General features: G+C 48.6%; 1 protein-coding gene across 1 annotated transcript in view; it reads right to left on the bottom strand.

Annotated features, from left to right (window-relative positions):
• Window positions 1-236: 236 nt before the first annotated feature.
• The window catches only part of Grhl2 (grainyhead like transcription factor 2), an 86,219-nt gene continuing 62,718 nt past the window's right edge, over window positions 237-23,737 (bottom strand). Inside the window, exons 8-15 of the mRNA XM_026789787.1 lie at window positions 22,665-22,823; window positions 20,343-20,430; window positions 19,796-19,935; window positions 15,895-15,926; window positions 11,619-11,713; window positions 8,491-8,576; window positions 2,252-2,316; window positions 237-351 (exon numbers count right to left, since the gene is read on the bottom strand). Coding sequence (XP_026645588.1) covers window positions 237-351; window positions 2,252-2,316; window positions 8,491-8,576; window positions 11,619-11,713; window positions 15,895-15,926; window positions 19,796-19,935; window positions 20,343-20,430; window positions 22,665-22,823 — 780 coding nt within the window. The remainder of the gene's footprint in view (window positions 352-2,251; window positions 2,317-8,490; window positions 8,577-11,618; window positions 11,714-15,894; window positions 15,927-19,795; window positions 19,936-20,342; window positions 20,431-22,664; window positions 22,824-23,737) is intronic.

A 23,737-nucleotide genomic window follows, 5' to 3' on the forward strand; every position in this document is an offset into this window, starting at 1 on the left:
GGCAGGCCTAAAGAAATTTGCTGAGGGGCTCAGGCTTTAGCTCCACGGGGAGCAAGTGGAGGAGCCAAACAATGGCAGTCACCGGGCCTTGGGCCCCGCCCCCTTCCAGCAGTCTTTGTAACAGCCTTGTGAGGTGGGTGAGATGGATCTACAGGTTCTGGGGCCGCGAGGATCCCATCCATCCCAGGGAGGAGTGCACTGAAGAAAGCTCCTGTGGAGGGGACTTGGGCCAGGGCTCATATCTCCATAAGTGTGATCTTGAAGCCTTCCACCATGCTCTCCATGTTGAGGATGAAGGTGTCCTCATTGGAATAGTGCTCAATGATGTTATCATCCATGTTCACCAGGATGCTGTCACGGTCGGGGTGAGAAACAAAGCCAGTGAGCCCTTCAGGCTGACTGCTCCCTAACCTGCTAGATCCTTCCCCCAGAACTGCGTTAAAGAAAGCAGAGCCTGAGTTTCCCTGAACTACCTTCATGATCCTTATTGAAAGGGTTCTGAGACCATTTGGCCCAACCCTTATGTCTTTACACATTAGTCAACGGGGCCTCAGAAGTTAGCCGAGTTCCAAACAATCATTGGCTACTGACAGAATCACAGCCCACATAGTTTGGCAACAAAGGATTTTCATTACAAACCTCAGCTGCCCTTAGCTGAACACATATGTACGGAAAATGACAGTACACACAGGCTCACAGCAACTTGAAAGGCAGGTTCTATCGTCGGTAATTCACATGTAAGAAACAATCCAGAAAGGTCTGCAGTTCCCCAAGCTCGGCCAGCCAGTGAGGACGAGGTTATGTCTGAAGCCGGCTTTGCCTCACCCCCAAGCTGCCCCACCATCTCTCCTCCACTGCCTACTCCATGGTGGTTTGGTTTCAGGAAAACTACCTTCCAGAGTCTAGCTGTGATTTTTTTAAAATTATATTTTGTTTTATACATGAGTGTTTTGCCTGAATGTATGCATGTGTACCATTAAGTGTGCCTGGTGCCCTCGGGGTTCACAGGAGGACATTAATCACCTGGGACTAAAATGGCAGATGGTTCTAAGTCACCATGGGGGTGCTGAAACAGAACTAGGGTCCTGTAAAGAGCCCCACGTGGTCTTAGCCGGTAAGCCGTCCCTCCAGCACCTCTACCTGTGACTGGGAGGTGCCCAAGAGGGTCTCATTCCTGTTGTCAAAGTCTGAGAGGGAATGACTTGCTGGATCATTTGATGCTGGCCTGTGATAGCATCAGCTTGCTCCTTCACAGGCAGAACTACCCGTGTTTCGTGGGTCACTGTAAGAATACAGGCCCATGCACAGGACTTCACACAGACACAGAGGCTCTCTGGCCAGCGGGACTCGAGGAGTTCCCCCCAGCCCACAGCATCCACTCAGTTGGAACTGAGTTTCCAGCAAGAGCTTAAGTAGGATGCTTACTCAGTCAGCCAGGGATCCGATTTCAGAGCCCGGAAATGCCAGGTCATGTTTCCTTCACGCAGAGGGCTCAGAGAAGAGGTCACGTAACTACTCTCAGAGGAAGCCCTAGAAGGGCCTTGAAAGGGGCTGAGCTGAGTGAAGGTCTTGAGCCCTGAGGCTACAGACACCCTCATCCCCAATCTGTGAGGCCTAGAGCACAATGCTTAAGCCAGCCCTGGGTTTCCTTTCCTCATCCGTAAGCTCATACATTAGCGATGAGAAACAGGGAACTCAGCACCTCTGACCACCCAACCAGCAAGGACCAATCGTTCTTAACAGCACGGGCAAGCAGGTCTGACGGCCATTCGAGAAGGCTTCATTAATGATTACATCCTCTCATCCCCTACATCCTCAACAAATCTGTTCCTACCGTGTCACTCAGGAGCCAACACCAAGAGTGCTGACCTCTTCATTTTCCCAGTGTCCCCACCAACCCTCTATCCCTCCGCCCCTCTATCCCTCCACCCCTCTATCCCTCCGCCCCTCTATCCCTCCGCCCCTCTATCCCTCCGCCTCTCATCCCACCACCTCTCTATCCCTCCGCCCCTCTATTCCTCCACCTCTCTATCCCACTGCCTCTCTATCCCTCTGCCCTTTTAACACTGTCTGTATAGGAAAGCATCTCAGGACACATTGGCAGTGCACTGTGGGTTTCCCTGCCTCAGTCACTAAAGATCTTTAAACGGCATTATGGGCCACAGATAGAACAAGATGTTAAAAAAAAAAGTACCATTTTAAAAATGCACCTTCTAGACATGGAAGCTATCGAGGTTAGCATCTCTCTTACCCCTTTTTGCTCTTCTTATAAAGCTTTGTGATTTTCTCCACTGGTAGTCCATACTTCTCGGACAGCTGAAACATGAATAACAGGCAAGCTGATCAGCAGGGGACAGGGGCACAGGGAAAAGCAATGTAGAACATTCCAGCTCAGCACACATTGCACTGAGCACAGCACAGGCTCCCCTAACGAGACAAGTTGGAAAAAACCTCAGTTTCCCTGAACTACCCAAGCCTCTGGCTCTGAGAATCAGTAAAATAAGGTTCTGAGAAGTGAAAAAATCCCAGTTGGCAACTGGTGGGGTCTCAACCTCACTAACTATGTCCCCGACTATTCTCATCATGTCGCCTTTCCTCTGCCCTTGGCAGGAAGCGAAAAAGAAACACGCACTGCAGCCCTGATATGAGCACCTCGCCTGTGCGGGCTCAGGGTTTGTATCTAGTACCACCCCGATTTTGACTTTCTCAAAGCAATTAGCAAAACAATCTTGATAAAAGTGGAATTTTTGACTGGTTTATATCTTTTTTTAAAAAGTGTCTAATCACAATGTTGGATTAAACAGGTAGCCATACCTCAGAACAGATTTCGGGTGAGCCAGGTGTATGTAGTAGCACATACACACCTGTGACCCCAGCACTAAAGCCAGAGACGTGAGCATCTGAGTTCAACTGTGCTGAGCAGTGCACTCCAGACAGCCCCAACAGGGAGAAAAACAGTTCGGGGAGATAAAAGATTTATATGAAATTTTTTATATAAAATTTATATGATTTTTATCTGAAAGAAGAGACCCTGAAAGTACAGAAAGTAGTAAACATGAGCTGACTGTTCTTATAACTATCATCTTAAAGTAGTTTCCTAGGGAGACATGAAACCTGCAAAACAAGGTTAAATATTATTAACAGTGTGGAATGTTAAAATATCAGTAGATCAAAACCAATCACAAAGAAAAATAACATCCGGGAAGCATTTTTAAGATGCAAACAACAGACGTGGCGCAAACTGCGGTAAGTTGACAAGGACTGGATAGGGAGCAGGCTAGGGGAGAAGCCACAACAAACAGCACTTCACAGAATAAAATATTGTGTAATGGGCGTCTGGAAACTGTGCTGCACTTTTGTTTAAATCTTCCAAGTGAAAGAAGAGTGGGATAGCACTTTTAATTTTTCAAACTATCAAGGAGGCAAACGAGGAGCCAGAGAGGCAGCTTGGCAGGGAAAAGCATTTCTGATGGTCTGGTGCCCCCTCCTGGCTTCCACGAGGACCTGCGCACACAGGGCAGACACACATCTAAAACAGAGCGAGAGTGAAGTGGTACTCTAGCATTGGTCGGAGCATGAGGTCAGCAGGGTTCGGGTTCTGGAGATGAGATGATGAAGCACAGCCTCCTGGGAAACAAGTTTGGCCAAGGCAAAGCTTTTAAAGCCTAAGCGTCTGGGCCACAGACCCCTTGTCTCGTGATCTCAGAGATGTTCTGAAGATCACTGTTCATTAGAGAGAAAACTTAACAAATATTCAAATGTCTTAATATTTTCTTCACAGACCTCATTTAAAAATTTGGGAAGCTTATATTGCTTACATTTTTTTTAAGATTCTTGGCATATTATGTGGGGACAAATAAGTGAAAATCTGTCCATACAGTATAATCTTTTCCTCATTTTTAAGCTTTGCGTATGTTTAAATGTACAGAAAATATTGAAATGACATGCCAATCTATGAATGGTGGCTCCAGTTGATAGATGGTCCAAGCCATGCTTCCTTTACTTTATGTAAGTCCGCAGCCCTTCTTTTTACGATTGTGTCATTTTGTAAAACAAAGTGGCAAGAGCTGACAGATGCCCTCTGGAAAGACCTGCTTCCAAATACTGCCATGCCTTCTCCACCAAATCACTGGTGGCTCACAGGAAGCTCAGGCAGGCGAGGTTTGGGACCACGCTTAGAAAGAGCCACAGAGGCTAGAAAGGGGGCTGAAGAGCCCCAGGGGAGAGCAGGCATCCCGGGAAGAGTCTGTCCAGAGAACTTTAGGTTCCTACCCTCCTGTTCCCACCACAGGGCAGAAAGAACTCTGCCACCCTCCCTCTCTGTCCTAAGCCCAGATGTCTCTTGCTTCTGGGTATGTAGGGGGAAAAGAGACGGGACAAGCAGCCACCTGCCACGTGGGACAGGCCATCCGTGGTCCTGATGAGGCTCCCCACAGCCACAGTCAGCCCGAATGAACAAAATGCTTTGAAAAAGAACAAAAGCAGCACACTTCTTTGGCCAGTGAGATAGCTCGAGGGTAAAAGGCTCTTGCTACCAAACCTGACAACCCGAGTCCAACCCCCAGAAACTGCAAGACGGAAAGGCAGGAACTCTGAGTCTAGCAAGGTGTTCTCTGACTTCCACGTGCACCGTGACAATGGAGGGATAGAGAAACCTTTCTGACGGGAGCATAGAGGCAGCAAAGCAGACCGCAGAGCCTGTGCTGGAAGGTCCCCTCTGAAGAGAAAGTAGACGGATGACAAGCAGATAAAAGGCAAAGAGGATGAGCAGGAGCGGGACGTCATGAGAAGCCAAAGTCAAGGAAAAGGGAACAGTCACAAAACTGCGTCCCCAACAGCACCAGGGTAGATATCAGACACCAGGAAGCCTGCAAGTACGGTGGGAGACTTACTTATTTCAGGATTGGAGAGATCTGGCAGATAAGTCAGAATGATTTGATTGATCCAGTTTATATGATAAAATGCAGGCACACACATGTGTATCACATCTCCCAAAGAGACGCTGTCATGTAGTGGGTGACAAAGGCAAGCCACAGTGGGCCATACTCAATACAGTGAAAAAGAAAGCCTGAGAAATTAATCAAAAATGTTTGCCTTTCAGAAGCATTCCCTTACATGGCTTCCACCCTCTTCTCTCTTCCTTCCATTGAGGCCCCTACTGTAAGTCAGTCCTCCTGGTGTCCAGATTCGCATATGCAAATCAAAAGGGAGACTCTCTGGTTGGCTAGGTTGGAAAAAGTGCTTGCCAGCAACCTGGGCCCTGGGTTTGATTCCCGAGAGCACACAGATTGGGTGTGGTGGGCACACTTGTAATCTCAGGGCTCTGGGCCTCCTCTACACAGCAAGGTTTGAAGCCAGTCTGGGATACGATATAGGAGACCCAGGGAAGGAGGGAGGGAGGGAGGGAGGGAAGGAGGGAGGGAGGGAAGGAGGGAAGGAAGGGAAGGAGGGACCCAATAAGGTGACTAGTTCTGTCCCTTGGGCTTTGGTCTGAATTGAGCTCTTGCTGAAGCAATGACATCCTCATGTGACTTAACTTCCTTACTCATTCCCTGGGCTTCTAGAAGCACTCAGCGAACAGAGTGCGCCCACAGGAACTGCTTGAGAGCGGCCTGCTGCCGCACGAGTAAGCTATTTCCTCGGCATGACTGGCCAAGGCCGCAGCTTTCTACCCTGAGGTTTGCAGGTTCTCAAGGGGGGTGGACAGGAAGTGACCTCAAGGTCGTCCTGACCTCCACACCTGCTACAGCCATGCTCACACCTGAAAATACACTCTTGTGCACATACAAACACACAGATTTTTTTTTTTTTTTTTTTTTTTGGAGCAAGCAAACCATTTTCTAGGTAACAGAGCTACCCCACCCTGTCACGTGGCCTGGCTCCCGAGCTACACAAACAGCCACCACCCCAAACTGTCCATGAACCTGACGGGTACTGGCACCTTCTGACTCAAATGTCAAGACACACCTGAGGGAAGGATGGGAACACTGCTCTATCTAGATGACAAGAGCACACCTCAGCACTGTCAATAATCATCATTTTAAAGAAAAGGAAATCTTAAAAAGACTGAAAAGGAGGGGCACATGACATGAAAGAGGCAAAGAGACTGTGGAGGTTGCCAGGGAGGACGGGAACAGGAAGTGGGGGGGGGAGGATGAGGGAGGAAAGTCTGCTAAAATTTGCTTTGTTCAAAATCGTTACAGTGACATCTAAAGCCTTGTATGCTAAGGCCAAAAACTGCAGTGAAATAAGTGGAAGGCATTCATTTTCAAAGGCCTTCATACTCCAGCATACATTATTTTTAAACATATATATCCAAGTAATTTACAGCTGAAGACAGGGGCTCTGGACGGGGAGATGGGGGCGCACTCTCTAGGGAGGGGAGCCCAGTCTTCAGCTATGGAGAAGTCACACGACCCACAATGTCCACCACCTGCTCCTGAGGAATGTTTGCGCTGCCATGTTAATGCCTTTGGTGGCTCCACTTTATAGGCGATACCAAGGCCACCCTTTCCATATAGCTCATCCAGAAATGTAATAAACAGTGGGACCTAGCAGGTAGACGGTCCTGCAGGACACACAGGGACCTGGTCTAGATCTGCGGTACCCACCCCTCAGACACTGAGGACAAAATACACATTGGAAAAAAAACCCTGGTTCACCCCTTCTAGGCCTTCTGTAGTATCTGCTCTTACCAGTTTAAAATCAGAGCTGAGTATGGTGGCACACACCTTTAGTCCTAGTACTAGGGTTGGGGTGGGGGTGGGGCCAAAGGCAGGTAGATTCCTGAATTATAGGCTTTGTCTACACAGTGAATTACAGGCTGACTGAGGCTTCATAGTGAGACCCTGTTTCAAAACAAAATTATGGTTCATTAGGGGGGATATATTCGCTGGGCAGTGGTGGTGTACACCTCCAGCCCTCAGGAGACAGAGACAGGCGGATCTCTGTGAGTTCGAGGCCAGTCTGGTCTACAGAGTGAGTTCCAGGACAGGCTCCAAAGCTACAGAGAAACCCCATCTTGAGAAAACAAACCGACATATTCCATATGCTTTCTTGCATTTACTTCTCGGTTGGTTTCTATTTTGTGGGGAACAGAAATCAATGCTCCCCCACCAACCATGACAAAGAAAAAAAATCCTATCAAGCCCTCCACGTGTGCTTTTTGGACGGTGGCCTTGCCGCTGTGCTCAGAATGACCTGGGACATGAAATACCACTGCAGGGCAGCCTGAGACCCACAGTGCTCACATTCTTATGCATTATCCTCAGTTTTTCTGATTATCAGTAAGAACTATAGATAGGCAATCATCATACCTTCACAATATTACACAACGGTTCGTCTGAATTCTAAAATCCGCCCCCCCCCATCATTTCCAAAGTGCACTGTGCATCAAGCACTGTGCCACCTCCTGCTCCTGTGTCCCCAGCAGCCACGCACTGGCTTTCTCTCTCCAAGAAGTCATTGATTCTGGATATTACTGATGAATCGAATCATATAATAGAAGGTATTTTTGTGTCTCCCTGACCAACTTTACTCTACAAATACTCCCAAAGAATCGGAAACAGACGTCTAAACAGAAACGAGCCCGTGAACATTCCCGGAAGCGCATATACAATCGCACTCCAAAAGGAGAGACATTGGTCTGTCAGGTGAATAAATGAGGAAATGAACTATGTTGTCTATACAGGACAATTACTCTGCTGGCTGCAAAAAGGAATGAGATTCTGGTCTGTAACACGTTCTACCATGCTGCACACCAAGGGAAAAGGGAAACAAAAGGGATGGGCAGGTGACCGCATTGCACACCCTACACACAGGAACTTCTTCACATGGCAATGCTCGGCCATGAGCCCAAATACCGTCCACCAGAACAGCCTCTCAGGCCAGCAGAGACAAGAGACACTCACTGTTGGTGTCCCCATGACCCTACACCCCTGATCTTCCACCACACTATAGAAGAGGAGAGAGAGCACACAGCACCTGCTCATGGCACCGGCGAACCTGGGTGAGGCGTGTGTGTGTGTGTTTGTGTGTCTGTGCATGCGACTCAGGCAGAAACTGAGTTTTCCCTCGGCCGTATTGACTGAGCCTGCTCGGGGTCAGCAGTGAGGAGGGAAGAATCACTAGATCTTTCCCCTGCACCAACCTGCCCTCACTCCGCTTTGGAATATGCTACCATAGCCAGCAAGGCACCACAGAGATTTCAGCTGTGTATACTTGGAAGCCATATGCACCTAATTCGGTTTTGTGCTAACAGATGATGAAAACCCCACATTATCCCTCCTCATCATCATCTGACCGGGACGATTCGTCGGACACCAACATGAACTGGACGGTTATTCTTAAGAGTCAATCCTAACATGCTGATGACACAGATGTGGACATTCCCAAACATCTCAGCGCTTTGTTTTCTTTCTAAAGCTCCTTCTGGAGCCACCTTGGTAGCTGGGCAGGGCTCCTGGGGACTGGAAGGGACTTGTGGCTTACCGCTTCCATCAGGCCCTTCACCGTGGGTGACTTCAGCATCAGTGCGTCAAACACATCATCATTCTCCTTCCTCACGTACAAAAGCACTGCAAGAGAATGGAAGACCAGTGTGACTGGAGACCCAGGGGACTGCTTTCTGTCACATGGGCATCTCAAGACATCACCTGCTCCGACAGCAGGCTAACTCCTATTGGATGTAAGCGCTCTGCTCTGCTGCCTGTACCCACGCTCGAGTTTCTCAAGTTGGGCAGGCACAAGGTCTCTATGACTACGTCCATTTGCATCTTTGCTCACTTAGTCAACAGCATTGAAGGCTCCTGGGTACCACAGGCTGTCTATACCAAGAGTCAGGGTTATAGTTAGTTCATCCAGCCCTGCATTTAGGGAATTTGTGGTCCACTAGGAGAGGAAAGGCTTCAGACAATTTAAACACCACTGTGAGAGTCATGAAGGGAAAACCATGAGTCAGTGCTTTCCAGGCAGCTCTTGCCTTGGTGTCAGGATGAGAGCCAGGAAGTGGGGGTTCAAGGATCTCCGAGTTGTGAAGATCATGGGAGCATCAAGTCTAGGAAGGGGTGACACTGGGAGCATGACGGGGCTGGGCAGACAACCTACAGGTGCACAGGGCTGCAAGGGCGATGGGGTACTTCCTGGGACAGTCCAGGAGAATCACAGAGCTGAGTATAAATTCAGCTCGGGCCCTGCCATGGCCATAACAGCTCGATCTCTCCACGCCTGCATCACCTGGACAGAACACTACGATCTACCATATATGGTCACCTGCAGGTTCTATGAAGTAAGGCCCTGTGGTGAGCTTAGCCTAGGCCCCCACACAGAGACCCAGTGCTCAAGCTACAGAAGCTGTCGGGAAGCTGTTGTGGTTCGTGTCGTTCCTCTGTAGAACTTCTGAATTAGAGAGACTACTAAGATGGACGGGACAGGGACCGCAGCTCCTGAGCAATGGAAACGGCCCTCAGAGAGGCTAATGCACCTGCACAGACACGGCCACCCTTGCTGCTGCTTCTCCTCATCACCGTGCCCTCCAACTGTGCCCACCGCTCTGGCAATCATGCTGCAGGTCAGTTCTCAGGGGAAAAAAAGCTGGCCACCATCTCTCGGGTGCAGTCCTGTAGCCCAGAAGGCTGACTGTTCTCTTTGTCCCCCACATCTGTCCGCAGCCCAGCTCAAAAACCCCAGTGAGCCTAGATCTCATCTACAGTCAAATATCCTCCTAGCCACCATCACCGCCTGCAGAAGAACAAGATCTGGAAAGTGAAATGTGGTAAATCCAAACCTCCACACCCCCAATCCTCCATCCCAAAGGTTCCTTGAAGCTGCTGCTTGTTAAGGCCACATGGCCAGGGACTCTGCCCAAGGCCCCTTCCATGGCCAGGGAACATTCAGTTAGGGAAGACAGGAAAGAGGGAGGAGGGAGCGGGGAGGAGGAGAGACTTAGGCACTACAGTGCCTTCTCTTCATCAGATATAAAAATGGAGTGCCAGCTGGGAGATGGTGGCGCACGCCTTTAATCCCAGCACTCGGGAGGCAGAGGCAGGCAGATCTCTGTGAGTTCGAGACCAGCCTGGTCTACAGAGCTAGTTCCAGGACAGGCTCCAAAGCCACAGAGAAACCCTGTCTCGAAAAAAAAAAAAAATGGAGTGCCAATTAAATAAGCAGACTGACTATGTCACCAAAAATTTACTAATTTAGTCTCTTGAAGCGATACTATATAGTTTACATGCCGGCTAAAACTTCCTAGTGATCACAGGGTTATCAAAAGAGGAGGCAATGTGAGAAAAACACAGAAAAACACTTAGAACACAGACCCTAATTATATCTGGATAAGGAAAGTTAAATTCAAGGGGAAGCCCCAACTGGTGGCTATTATTTACTTGGAAATTCTGCAACTTCTTCCTGAAGCTCCCAACACCAAGGGGGGAGGGGCATTTCCAGCAGGCTGACCCTAGGGAAACCTGGAATTACATTCTATTAAAATGAGCATCACTTACAAATAACCTCTACTCAAACCATTGCCTTTCAAACATGATTGTCCTGGTTGCTCGGAGGTAACTGGAAGGTGCTGAAGTGTTCTCACTCTGTGCCAGGGAGGGGCAGCAGCCAATCGGGCGGCAGCAGCCATCCTGGCGTGTATGCAGGGCTACAGACCACTAGAGGGCTTGCCCAGGGAGTTCTCACAGCTGCACTCTGTGGTGTGGCTGTGGCAGCCATCATCCCACCCACCATAGCATCACTGTACACCTCAGACACACCTCAATCAAAGCCAAAGGCAGACAGCCTCTTGTGGAGCCAGATTCTGACCCAGGCACCCCACAAAAAAATAACAACCAGTAGCGATGGCTTTGGTGCTAATTGTGACCACCTCCTTCTTGGGAAACTTCCTACAGATAACCAGTAGGAGCCGCCACTGACCCCGAATCCCTGAGCCAAGGCAAGAAGCCCAGGAACTTCTCCATCCTTCCCCAAAGTGGAGTTGGGGGTGGGGGGGGAGTGCAGTTTTCTTTCCACAGGTAGGTTAGGGTATCCCCTATGTCTCTCTGACTTTGAAGCATCAGAAACCTTGCCTTAACTTTGAATTAACATCCAATACACTTTCTGGTGGCAATCTTGGTGCCAGTTTCACAAGCTCTGAAAAGCAGTAGCTGGACCAGCTACCAAGTTGTAAATGTGGAGCTGAGGTACAATTCCACACACCAGAGTGACTCTTGGTTTCCCTGTGACTCTGCCCTAACCGAGTAAAGTTAGGGGAGGAAAAGGCACCAAGGGATGGAGGCGAGACTGTGTGACAGAGAGCTGGGAGCCAGAGGCTTTGTGGGTATGTCCGGCCTCTTGTTGACCATTTCCACCTATTGGTTCACGGAGATGGCACTGACACACGCACGCACACGTGCCGCCTCTTCTGAACTGTACATCACCGCTGAATGGCTCGGGAGACACTGCCATTCTCCCAAGGCAAAGGAGAGGCCTGTTACTCCCATGTGTGGAAAACCAACCACGGGTGGCACTGATTCTATCTCGGGTGAGTTCTTCCTGACAAGACACAACCCAGCCTTCACACAGGAACGGCAATGCCCTTGGCCCTACCAGTGTGGCATGCCATGGAGAGATACCTCGCTTTATGTTTTCCTCCTTAATCTGCTTGGATGGCGTCGGGCCGAACTCCTCTTCCATGGGCCGGAACATCCGTTTAACGAGGACGCTGCTGCTGGAGAAGACGGGCGGAAATGGTGAGTACAGCGAAGAGGGCCACACGCTCTGGGCTCTGCGGGCGCCTGTCCTTTCTCCGTTCACACCTCTCTTCCCCCTGCGGGTCCCAAGTCATCCCCATCGAGGGATAAAGCACACACCATCTTTAGAGGGAAGACCTAAGGCTCCATGCTGAAGATGGACCCACAAAAGTGGGGGTGCTGGGCCCATCTCCCCCTTTCTGTTCAGAAGAACAGGGCCACAGAGGAGCTGGTTAATACCAGTGGCTGCGTGGCACCCAAGTTGCAGCAGCCCCTCATATCCATCTCTGAGGCCTGGTTTCCTGGTGCTCCTGACGGTCCCTCGGAGCACAGTAGGGGACAAGACAGGCCACCTGAGCAGAGCTCTGATTACCCACAGTTCTCCCTTCCCTAGTTGCCACAGGAGGAGGTGCTGAGCCCTGACCTTCTCTGATACCTGTACATTTGTTTCCCAAGTCCCTGAGTGGTGCAAGCACACGGAGGAAAGGGAAAGACCTCATGAAAGGAAGAGCCATTAAGGAAGTGAGATCAGCTATTCTTTAGTCTCAGTCCCACAGATGCGGGTCTGTGGAGAACATTAACCCCTCTGAAGATTATCTGGCCCATCACTTAGAATTCTAAGGACAGAAACTCTGAGGTCAGGCCATCTTGACTGATTTAAAATCCTTGTTTCATAGTTTATTACTGTACAAATTCGGACATGTTTCCCAACTTCCTTGGGCCTCAGTCTCCTTATCTTTGGAAGGAGACTGTTGACGCAGAAATGACAATATTTGAGAAACTGGAAATATTAATCACACTGAGTTGATCATTACACACTGTGTACATGACAAACGATCATCCCATGCCCTGTAAATGAGTACAAATATTACGTACCAAATAAAAATTAATTAACTTAATAAAATGTAAAAGGAGGCTGGAGAGGGGCTCATCAGTAAGGACCGTATGCCGCTCATGCAGAGGACTGGACTTAGGTTTCGAGCACCCATGTCAGGTGGCTCAGGCTTCTGTAAGTCCAGGTCCAAAGGATCCAACCCATCTGCCTCCATGAACATCTGCACATATGTGCACATACCCACATGCAACTTACATAATTTAAAAGAAGAAAAATTAAAAGTTTTAGAGGCAGGTCAAAGAATCTAATGAGTGTTGGGGACTCAGGGTTAGTATCAGTGAAGAGCCAGACGAAGATAAAAGATGCTAATGATCACAGGCTGCAGAGGTTTCTGGGTAAGAAGTATGGAGAAGACCAGGTGAAATGCTAAGGGCAGAGGGATCAAATAGATAGCCTTCCACAGCATCCTCAGTGTAGACTAGAGAAAACCAAAGCTGGGCCTGAGTGGCCGGCACCAGGCTTCATGAGGATAAACAGCAGTTGGGGGATGGACCCGGACTTCTTGAGCTCAAAGCCAACATTCTTTTCATGACGCCATGCTGTCTCTTATAAAATATGGTGATTTAAAGATTAGAACTCTAATCCTTTCTGTTTGTTCCAACCACTGAAATTTGATTATTTCTGTCTCAAGATAAAAAGAACAAACTAATTGTTTTTGGTTTTGAGATGGGAGTTTTACTGTGTACGCTGGGACGGCTTCAAACTTTTGTGCCTCGGCTACCTGATTTCTGGGATCACGGGCGTGAGTCACAATGCTTGGCTTTCTAATCAATACTCAGAGCACCTACAACTGATTTTAGGTTTGGTCCTGGTCAAGTTTCCAGACCTCAGCAGCTTGAGGGCCATTTAATTAGTTCCTTTGAGATTCCTCAAGGGGGCAAACTTTCTCTGACTAGGGTCCAACAAATCTATAGACATTTCAGACTCCTGCTGTAACCACTCAATCCTGCTGCTGTTTCACAAACAACATTAAAGACAATACATAAGGGAACTAACACAGACGTGTCCCAGAAAAACACCCTGCAGAGGCTCACGGGTGCTTCACCTCACACATCATGGGATACAATCTAAGACTGTAGACTATTCAAAACCAGGAGAATGGGGCTGGGTGTGGTGGCATACGCCTTTTAATTCCAGCACTCAGGAGGAAGATGCAAGCCTATCTGTGTGAGTCAGAGGCCAGCCTGGTCTACAGAGTGTATTCCAGGGGAGCCAACGCTCCATAGTGAGACCCTGCCCGTCACACACCTGCTCCCTCTATACACACACACACACACACACACACACACACACACACACACACACACACACACACACCCCAAAAGAGATCTGGCCCTCAGCCTGTCCCTTGACAACTTTGGCTCCAACAATGGGGTCAACAATATCTGGTACGCTCTGTCACCAGCTATGAAATGTCTTATGTCAGATGGGGAAGCCTAGCTTTGACTGTGCACAAAGAGGAAATCATCTCATGGTCTTAGTGGCACACACTAATACAAGCAATGGACATAAAACAGATATTGAGGAATGAATACAACTTTCTCGCTTTAAAGAGAAAAATATAGAGTTCAGCTTATAAAAGGGAGTTCCCAATATAATTCATGTGATTCTAAAATTGTTTATCCTGAAAATCCAGCTTCAGAAGACAAAAACAAACAAACAAACAAACAAACAAAAAACAACTTAGTGGTTGAGTTGGCAAGAGCTGACTTGAAGGTTAAGGGCACTGACTGCTCTTCCAGAGGACCTGGGTTTGATTCCCAGTGTCTGCAAGGCAGCTGACAATCATCTGTAACTTCAGGTCCAGGGACCCAATGCCCTCTTCTGGCCTGTGTGGGTACCAGGCATGCAGCTGGTACACAGACACATGCAAAATGCCTATACACATTTATTATTTATTTAGTTGTTTAAATTTAGTGGTCTCCCACGCGGGAAATTAAGACATTAGGAGACAAAACCATATTTTAACTAGGGTCAGTGGCAGGCAGAAAAAGAAGTTTGAATGCTGAGGCAGGAGGAGGCTTATCCAGACAGCAGAGCAAGAACCAATGGGCGGAGCCTAAAAGCTGCTCAACAGATACAGAACGTGCTGCGACAATCTCAACTGTTAACTGTTAATCTTAACTGTTAACAGGGGGGAACGAGGGACCCTGAGGAGATTTGTAAAGCACACTTTTGGGTGTGTCTGAGAGGGTGTTTCCAGAAAGAATCCATTAACTGGAGCAGACCATACCAAACATGGTGGAGTCATTCAAAGGTTGGAGGCCTAAATGACACAAAAGGGCGCATCCTATAGCTGGCAAAGACATTCTCTTTTTGTTTCCAGGCCACAAAGGGGATCAGAGTTGACATCTGCCCCACCTCTGCCCCATGCTCTGCCACATACCCAAATGTAATGGAGCCAACACGGTTAGCCGTTCCAAAACCAAGCGCCAAAGTACCCTTTCCCCAAACCTAATTCTAAACTCTAAAATTCTAAAAGCTGAAACCATTCAGCCTATATAAGCAAAACAATGAACTTCCTCATATCAGAGAGCATTCCATCACTGGCAGCACACACACACACGTAGAAGGCGAAGGCAGCTCAACACCTGCCTCCCAAGAACATGCTGTAGACATTACGATGGTCTAGAAAAGAATCGTGTCGCTGGCCTTAGAATAGTCCTTCTGTAACTGCAAACTCCTGAGTGCAGAAAATGAGTTAAGGATAGAAAGCACATTGAAGAGTTAGCTGTCCCTACAAACCTCCAGGGGTATATGTTCTTGGCAAAGATGGAGAGCATCTTGTCCCTGTTACACAGAGACGCTGGAAGACACCGGGAGGCAACCTCCTATCTGAAGCCCACAGGGCAGTGAACAAGTTCTCAGCCTGCTCTGGCAGGTCCCAGTCAAGGACTTCACCTACAGTGAAGGCTTCAGGAGCTGTGTTGCCTTAGGAAAGTCTCTCATGCTCTCGGCTAGATTCTGTGCTGGGATCAAACCATGGGAAGGAAGCAAGAGCTATCAGAGAGATCTTAGCAAATGGAGCACTAGAAGAGATGGGTCACTTTTACTCAGGGAGACCATAGGAAGGAAGGGGGACAGAAAAGGGGTGTGTACGGAAGAAAGACAGCCACCCAGCTACCGCCACCAACAGCCCCTTAGCAGTTCTAAGTCACAAGCACACAGGAAGTCCCACCTCCTGCCCAGGGTAGTCCAGGGTCAGAAGGTCCATTGCCACCCATATAAACATTAAATGCTTAGAACGAAATGGCCATGTCTTACCCTTCTCGTTCATCATCTGCGTTGTAATACACCTGTGGGGAAAACAACAGACACATGTAGACCGGAAATGGAGCAAACCCTCTCTTAAGGAGAAAAAGATACATTAGATAAGCAATGCTTGTTCTCTCTCTGTGCGTGTGTGCACACTTGTGTGCGTGTGCATGCCTCTAAGGAAATGCAACCTCCTAGTATTCTCACTCAGGATGATCTTTAGATTTTATAAAGAAATTCAGAAACATGACTATTTCTAGGGAAAGTTAGTCTGGCCTAACCAGATTACTCCCGCCCTCTGCACTGACATTAAGAAAAACCATTGCTGAGATCCAAACACATTGTGTTCAGGCTGTTGGGGGATCCCTAGGTGGGCTGGCTCTTGAGTAGTCAAGAGAGCCATAGCAAGATGGCAGTAACAGGGCCTCTGTGTTTGCTCCCCAAAGGAGTCTGGCTTACCCTAGTTTCCCATAGTCACAGAAATGCAGGGTCTCAAAGAAACAAATGGCCAACTGAGGTGCCTGTTTAACATACCAAAGCAGAGGCTGGCCAGCTCTCCCAGAATCCCTCAGTACCTGTGGCTCCTCCCAGCCCCTCCCAGGGACGGGGCTTCCACTTCCCTCCTCCCAGCCTGATCCTGGTATAAAAGCCATTTGGGCTACACTGCTCTCTTGGCCTCTTGGCCCTGGATGCATCTCTTGGGTGGTGGTTCCTCTCTTGTTCTCCCTCCCCGTCTTTCCTCTCATGGTCTGGTTTAGACTGCCAGCCATGGTGGGCCTGGACTCTTCCCTCTACCTGCTTTCTCCCTTACATCTACGATAAAATCTTCTCCATACTTTAGGAGTAGCCATGTCCTCCTCCTTTTATTTCATTTCTTCATTCATTATCTACCTTCGGGCTGTAAAAGTCAAGTGGCAAAGAGTAGCTCTCCAAGGGCAAGTGTTGCTAGGAGAACTCCGGGGCAAGCACAGTCAATTTGTGAAGCCTCCTGCTGGGCAGCAGTGGCACACACAGAGGCAGGAGGATCTCTGTGAGTTCAAGGCCAGCCTGGTCTACAGAGGGAGTTCCAGAACAGCCAGGACTGTTTCACAGAGAAACCCAAACCGAAAAGAAAAGAAAAGAAAAGAAAAGAAAAGAAAAGAAAAGAAAAGAAAAGAAAAGAAAAGAAAAGAAAAGAAAAGAAAAGGTGAAGCCCCCTTCCGAGTGATGGAAAAGTACAGAGGGTCCCTTGTGGTAGTGTAGGCTCTTGCCCCTGTTATTTCTAAGGCTTAACAGTGGGCCTTTTGTGAATTGCATCTGTGTGTGTGTTTGAGTGGTCAAGAATACCCAAATCAGTTTTGAACACTCATATAGTCTCTTCTAAAGCTGGCGCTGTCCCTGTCCAATTTGGACCTTGACAGCCTCCCTCCCTTACGCTCTCAGGGCTTCCAGCAGCACTGGGGGTGTCGACAAACCCAGGCCTAGTTACATAAAGAACAAAGGTACCGGAAATGCTCCTGAGTCATTCTAGCGAGCAGCTCGGATGTGGAGAACTCTGTCCTCGTAGACTTTTTTATGACTATTGTTATATTGGATTTTGTTTCTTTTTAAACAGAAAGCCATGAATGTAAAAGCTTTGTGTTCAGCACCCCAAGGTTCAGTGCGGCATCCTTCTGCCTCAAGGACCTCTTCAGCACCTAGCTCTTCCCAGAAAGCAACGTTTAAAAGCTCCAGATAACCTCTGTTCCATTCTTCTGCTTTGCAAAGTGATTGACAGCAGGCTATTCACAAGACAGACAAGTGACAGCCAAGTGTAGCTGCCCAGACCTCCAGTAAGGTGTGCTTCTGACACTCACTCTGAATCCAGGGTCACAAGGACCCCAGGGTGCTGTGAAGTAGGCTTAGGTCAAGCAGTACCACCAATCCAGGGTCACAGGGACCCCAGGGTGCTGTGAAGTAGGCTTAGGTCAAGCAGTACCAAGCCGCCAGGCTGCTCTGCCTGGTGAGGACAACAAACTCTCCAGGTCACGTTTCCTCAGAGTCTGCCTTGGGTGTGACACTGAGGGGTGGGTGGGGCTATGAGACCAACCAGGCTGGGACACTATTCCTCTTGAGATTCATTTAGGGCTTTGTGTATTTCAGAGACATCTTGCCAAGAGATTACACATCAGGCGACTTTCAAGGGTGACGTGGCACCACAGCCTGAGTCGTGACCGGAAGCAGAAGGGTTTAACTCTGTCAGCTATTGCTCTTCTGCAAGATGTGGAGACCTCACTCCCAGCTACAGGCTTGGAAACTTTTTAAAAAGGGAACAGAAAACACACACACCATACACACACACATATACACACACCACACACTCACATACACACCATACACGCACACGCTCACATACACACACACATAAACACCATACACACACACTCACATACACACCATACACACACATGCTCACATACACACACACCACACACGCTCACACACACACTCACATACACACCACACACACACACACATTCACATACACACATTCTTGCTGTCTTCTCTGAACAGTATTAATCCTTTCCTATGTCTTGGTTTCAATAGAATAAGGCAAGATAGAAATGTAAAGTAGTTCTTAGCAGAAACGCACTCCACACAGAAAGCATGGGTATAGTTATCACCACATTTTATCATGAACAGGGAGAGACGCTCACACATGCCCACGTGGGTACACGTGCGCACACACTCAAATGCAGACACTCATGCATGTGTGCACGCACGCACACACACACACACACACATACACACACACATACATACATACACACACATGCACAGACACGTATGCGTGTGTGCGCGCACACATACACACGCACACACACATACACACGTGCACACACATACACACTGAACTCCTCTCGTTGTATAGCTGCCCCGTCACTACATCAAACATTCTCCAGGAAGAGGAGACCCCAGCAAAAGTTCTCCTTCAGACTGAGGTCCACCCCAGCACTCAGAGTGGGAGGGGCCTTGAGTCTACCTTTATGCTTCTATTTCTCAAAACAGTCCTTTCACGCAAGGACTCTGGATCCAAAAGAGAACCAAATCAATGCAAAATTAAAATCCCAGTTAGTGTGGCCAAAGCCACTCTGGCCGACACTAAGGAACCTCTTTTATTTTTCTCCACATAGTTAAGCACCCTTAATGAAGAAAAGGGAGAAACTTTCCCTTGCAGAGGGCTCGGCCATCACCAGCTCAGCGGGCAGCTCAGCTCTGCAGCCCTGGAGCACAGGACGCAGACACACTGGTACCCTGCTTTTTGTTTTCATCGGACAATATCATAATTAGTTCTCCCGTGGATATATAGTGTTCATCACTGAGCTCGCAGCTTCTGCCTACACTTCCACAAAACTAAGCAGTCATGACGTATCGAACATTTATTTGGTTTTAAATCCTTCATGGCATTTGAAAATAAAACCATAGAATTTAGGTTTTTGAAGGAAGAGCTACTATATGATTTCTTCATCCTTCAGATGAGAAACGATTTATTCATTCAGTGAGAACTATTAATTACTTAGGAAAAAATTGTTGACAAGATCTTCATCCCACCTCCCCCGTAAATGTAGGAAGTTATTGATAGTTTTACTTTTCACCACTAGGTGGCGGTGTGTGCCCTGACAGCGCTGCTAGACTCAGCAGAACTTATAAGCAGAGCTTTCTCCTGTTGCTTTGTCTACAATTTTCTAATGACAGCTCACACTTTCTTTGCCTTAGAATGTGAGTATTTTCTCAAGATAGTCTTTTCTGGAAAAAGAAAGAAATCTTTTTGTACGCAATGGTACCGACTTTCCTGTGCTGCTAGACACGAGGGTGTTTATTTGTGGTCTGCCTTGCCAGAGCGCCAACACAGGCGGGGAGGGCGCCAGGAGGGCTTGAGCAGGGGTCCTACCTGTCCAGTCCTCTGCAGGTTTGCGAAGTGAACATCCGGGATGAAGAGCACGGGCTGAGAGTGCAGGTCGGGCATGGTTTTGAAGTAGGTGATGTCACTCTTCTTCTGTAAAGGCATGGCGGCCAGCTTCCCATCAGAGGCTGCGGGCAACCACAGAGTCCACCATCAGGGTTCTGTGTGGCTGAGAATGCTCGGCCATATTCTCCCCAGAAGCTTTCTCGGCGCCCTAGACATGACTATGTGTTGAGCTCAGGCTTCCAGGAAGTTCTGCAAGAGGATCAAAAGCTCCTCCACTTCCTGCTGCTCGCCCTGGAGTCCTGGGTATGAGACTTTTCCATATGAAGGACCCCAACTCCCCACCCAACACCAAGTGCGACCCCAAGCCTCTCCCCTTTCCCCACTCCTGCAAGGGCAAAGCAGGCCATCTCTTGTTCTTTGCATCTTCCCCTGCAGACAGCCTCCTTCTGCCTGTCTTCCCATAGGACCCTGCTGACTGCGATCTCCCCTTAGCACAGGCAGTCTTGGGGTGAGGGTGGGGGTGACTCACAGTTGTTGCACTGGCTTTGGGAGGCCTGGCCCTTCCCTTTCTTCCTGTTCTGTTTTCTTTCTTCATCTCGGATTTTTCTTTCTGCTCCCTGACAGGGAAAGCAAGGAGAGACCAAGCAAGGTATGTTCTCAGAGCGTGCAAGGATATTGACACACACACACAAACATGCACCGTGAAGATGGGAAAAGCCTCGGCTCCCTCCCGGTGGTGAAACCCTCAGACCTGTAGGCTGCACTCTTGACCTGGGATAGATGCCGACTGACCCAGCTTGCCTCTTTCTGTCTCACACCTATTTCATGACCGTGAGTTTCGGATCCACGAGGAAAGAGCCGGCTAACTTTTCTAGCTAGGTGTCGCCTACCGAGTAACTCAGTGCTCTAACAGAGTGGCCGAGGCCCTGGCACATTGAGTCTGGGACAAGACAGACATCCTTCCTTCTGCAAGAGGCTCTCCAAAATATGCATGCTTGGAATGGGAAAAGGCAGTATTGTGAGGTGCATACAGGGCACTTAGCCATGTGTAGGGTGCTCTGTAGAATTTAGTGTTCTACTAAAACAGATTTGGGTCTTGCTCCTGCTCTGACTTCACGCTGTGATGGACTGTGACCTGGAAGTGTAAAATGAAATAAACCTGTTCTTCCATAAGCTGCTTTAGGTCGCCCGTGTTATCACAGCAGACGGCGGGGTGATCTGAGGAGAAATGCTCCCACAGCTTGGGGATTTGGAGACTTGGTGATGATGTTTGGGAAGGTGGTAGGTTTTCTGGAAGAAGTGCATCATGGGGGTGGGTGTTGAGAGTTTAGGGCCACACCCACTTCCAGTTTCTCTCTTTGCTTTATGTCTGCACTGGACATGATCTCTCAGCCTGCTCCAATTTTGATACACGCTGTTCGCTGCTACACCTCACCTACCAAGATAAACTCTCAACCCTCTGCACCCAGAGCCAGAGTAAACTCTTCAACAATTGTTTCGGTCATGGTGTTTTATCACAGCAAGAGAAAAGTAAGTAATACAGAGGGATACAGCCCAAGAAAATTTACTTTTAAATTAGGGTATTGTTTATACTGCTCTACGAGAGTAGTCCAGAATTGTTTTAAAAATTATTGCCGCCGGGCAGTGCCACTCAGCAAGCAGAGGCAGGCGGATCTCTGTGAGTTTGAGGTCAGCCTGGTCTACAGAGAGAGTTTCTGGACAGCCAGAGCTACATAGAAAAATCCTGTCTCAGGAAGTGTGTGTGTGTGTGTGTGTGTGTGTGTGTGTGTGTGTGTGTGTGTGTGTGTGTCTTCCTTCTCTTCTGGAAAACACCATATGGCAAATGATGCAGAAGCAGTGGTTAGACCCAGAGAGCAGGCTGGGAGGCCACAGAGGCCTCCACAGAGATCTGGTTGGTTCCAGGACTGAGGTAGTAGAGGCCTCAGGGCTTGTGGAGGTAAAGCGAAGACCTGGAGTGGATCCCTACCACCACGCTGGGCCACCTGGAGTCCCTGAAGATCCACCCGCTCTCCCCACCCCTTTAAGGAACCTACGATTACTGACTTTTTCCTAGATGCATCCCTGAAGGACTGGGTTCTGAAGACCACGCCCGTACAGACGCTGCTATGAGGACCAGGTTCAAGGCTGTGGTCACGCTGACCTGGGTGTTAAGTGGTCCAATGAAGCAGTCACTGCCTTTCCAGGAGTCATCTTGGCCAAGCTTTCCACTGTCCCTGAGTGGAGAGGCTACCGAGGGAATGGCCCCACACTGTTCCCTGCAAGGTGACAGGCTGAAGTGGTTCTGTGTTGGTGCGTCTCATCCCTGCCCTGAGCGACTGGCATCATCTCTGTCCCGTGCCCAAGAAGCTACTTATGATGGCTGGTGTTGATGACTGCTACACATCAGCCAGGGGCGCTACCCCCCGGGGCAACTTTGCCAAGGCCACCTTTGATGCCATCTCCATGACCTATGGTTACTTGACCCTCACAGGGACTGAACTCCTCGGTCTTAGGCTCCAAACCCCCAAACTGTAAAGATAGGTTTCTATTGCTTACACCACCTAGCCTGTGGTATTTTGTTTTAGCAGCCTGAGGACTAAGCTATAGGCCAATGCCAGCCACTAAATTAATGGTTAGAAGGGCAGGCACACTGAGAATAGCAGCAGCCAAGATAAGGGCAGCAGACTGGGGATACCTTGACTATCTAATAGGCCCTGGGAATGAAAGACTAGCACTCCCGTGTGGAGGAGAAATGATTCCTTAGACACGAGCCGACAAGGGAGGAAGGCCATCAAAACAACATCCAGTCATAACCAGAGTACCTTTCTGACAAGCTGCTGTCTTTGCTCACCTTGTCACAGAAGACCTTGATCTGGCAGTATGCTCTATGGATGGGTTTATTGCTGCGGTTGTTGTAACTGTATGTGTCGATCTGGATCATCAAAGGAAGCCCTTTCACGCCCTTTTGGGAGGAGAAATCTGTACTCAAGCAATTCACGGTGATGAAAATCTGGAGGAGGGAGAAAAAGAAGAAAGTTCGTGAACTGCCATACAGAGGATCTCCAGAGTGACGCGAGCAGACGCGTGGAGCAAAAGTCTGACGTGAACCTATCAGGACAACGACAGATGTTCAATACCTTCCCATAGACCCTGCTGAACGTACAAATGTATGTAGTATTTGGCTGTAAACTTCTCTTTTTTCAAGACAGGGTTTCTCTGTGTGTCTCTGGCTGTCCTGAAACTTACTCTGTAGACCAGGCTGGGCTCAGACTCAGTGTGCCACCTGCCTCTGCCTCCTGAGTGCTGGGATTAAAGATGGGCCCTACCACATCCTGGCAAGAAAGGAAAAAAAAGCCCAGTGGTGGCACACACTCAGGTAGAACTCTGAGTTTGAGGTCAGCCTGGTCTACACAATGAGTTCTAGGACAGCCAGGGCTACAAAGAGAAACCCCATTTAGAAAATAAATATTCACTAGAAACTTCTGAATAATTTGCTTACATATCTGACCTTTAAATAGACAATTTAAAGAGCCTTACAGAAAGGACATCAGCAAAGCCGCACTCTCTTAGCCATGAGTGAGTTAATTAAAACACTGCTTTCCCCACATATCAGTGATCCCTTCTGGAGCTGGAGAGACAGCGCAGCAGCAAGAGCACCTGCTGCTCTTTCAGAGGAACAGGGTTTGGGTCCCAGGACCCAGGTGGTGGCTCACAATTGATGTAACTCCAGTTCTAGGAGATCTGACACCACCTTCTGGCCTCTTGTTAGCCAGAAGTGGTGGCGCACACCTGTAGTCCCAGTCTTCTGCATGCACGTGGCGTGCACGCATACATACACTCGGGCACACTTTCACTAAGTTAACTATGCATACATGCATGCGTACATACACTCAGGCACACTTTCACTAAGTTAACTATGCATAC

This window comes from Microtus ochrogaster, unplaced genomic scaffold, assembly GCF_000317375.1.
Source record: "Microtus ochrogaster isolate Prairie Vole_2 unplaced genomic scaffold, MicOch1.0 UNK29, whole genome shotgun sequence".
In the NCBI taxonomy this organism is placed as follows: domain Eukaryota; kingdom Metazoa; phylum Chordata; class Mammalia; order Rodentia; family Cricetidae; genus Microtus; species Microtus ochrogaster.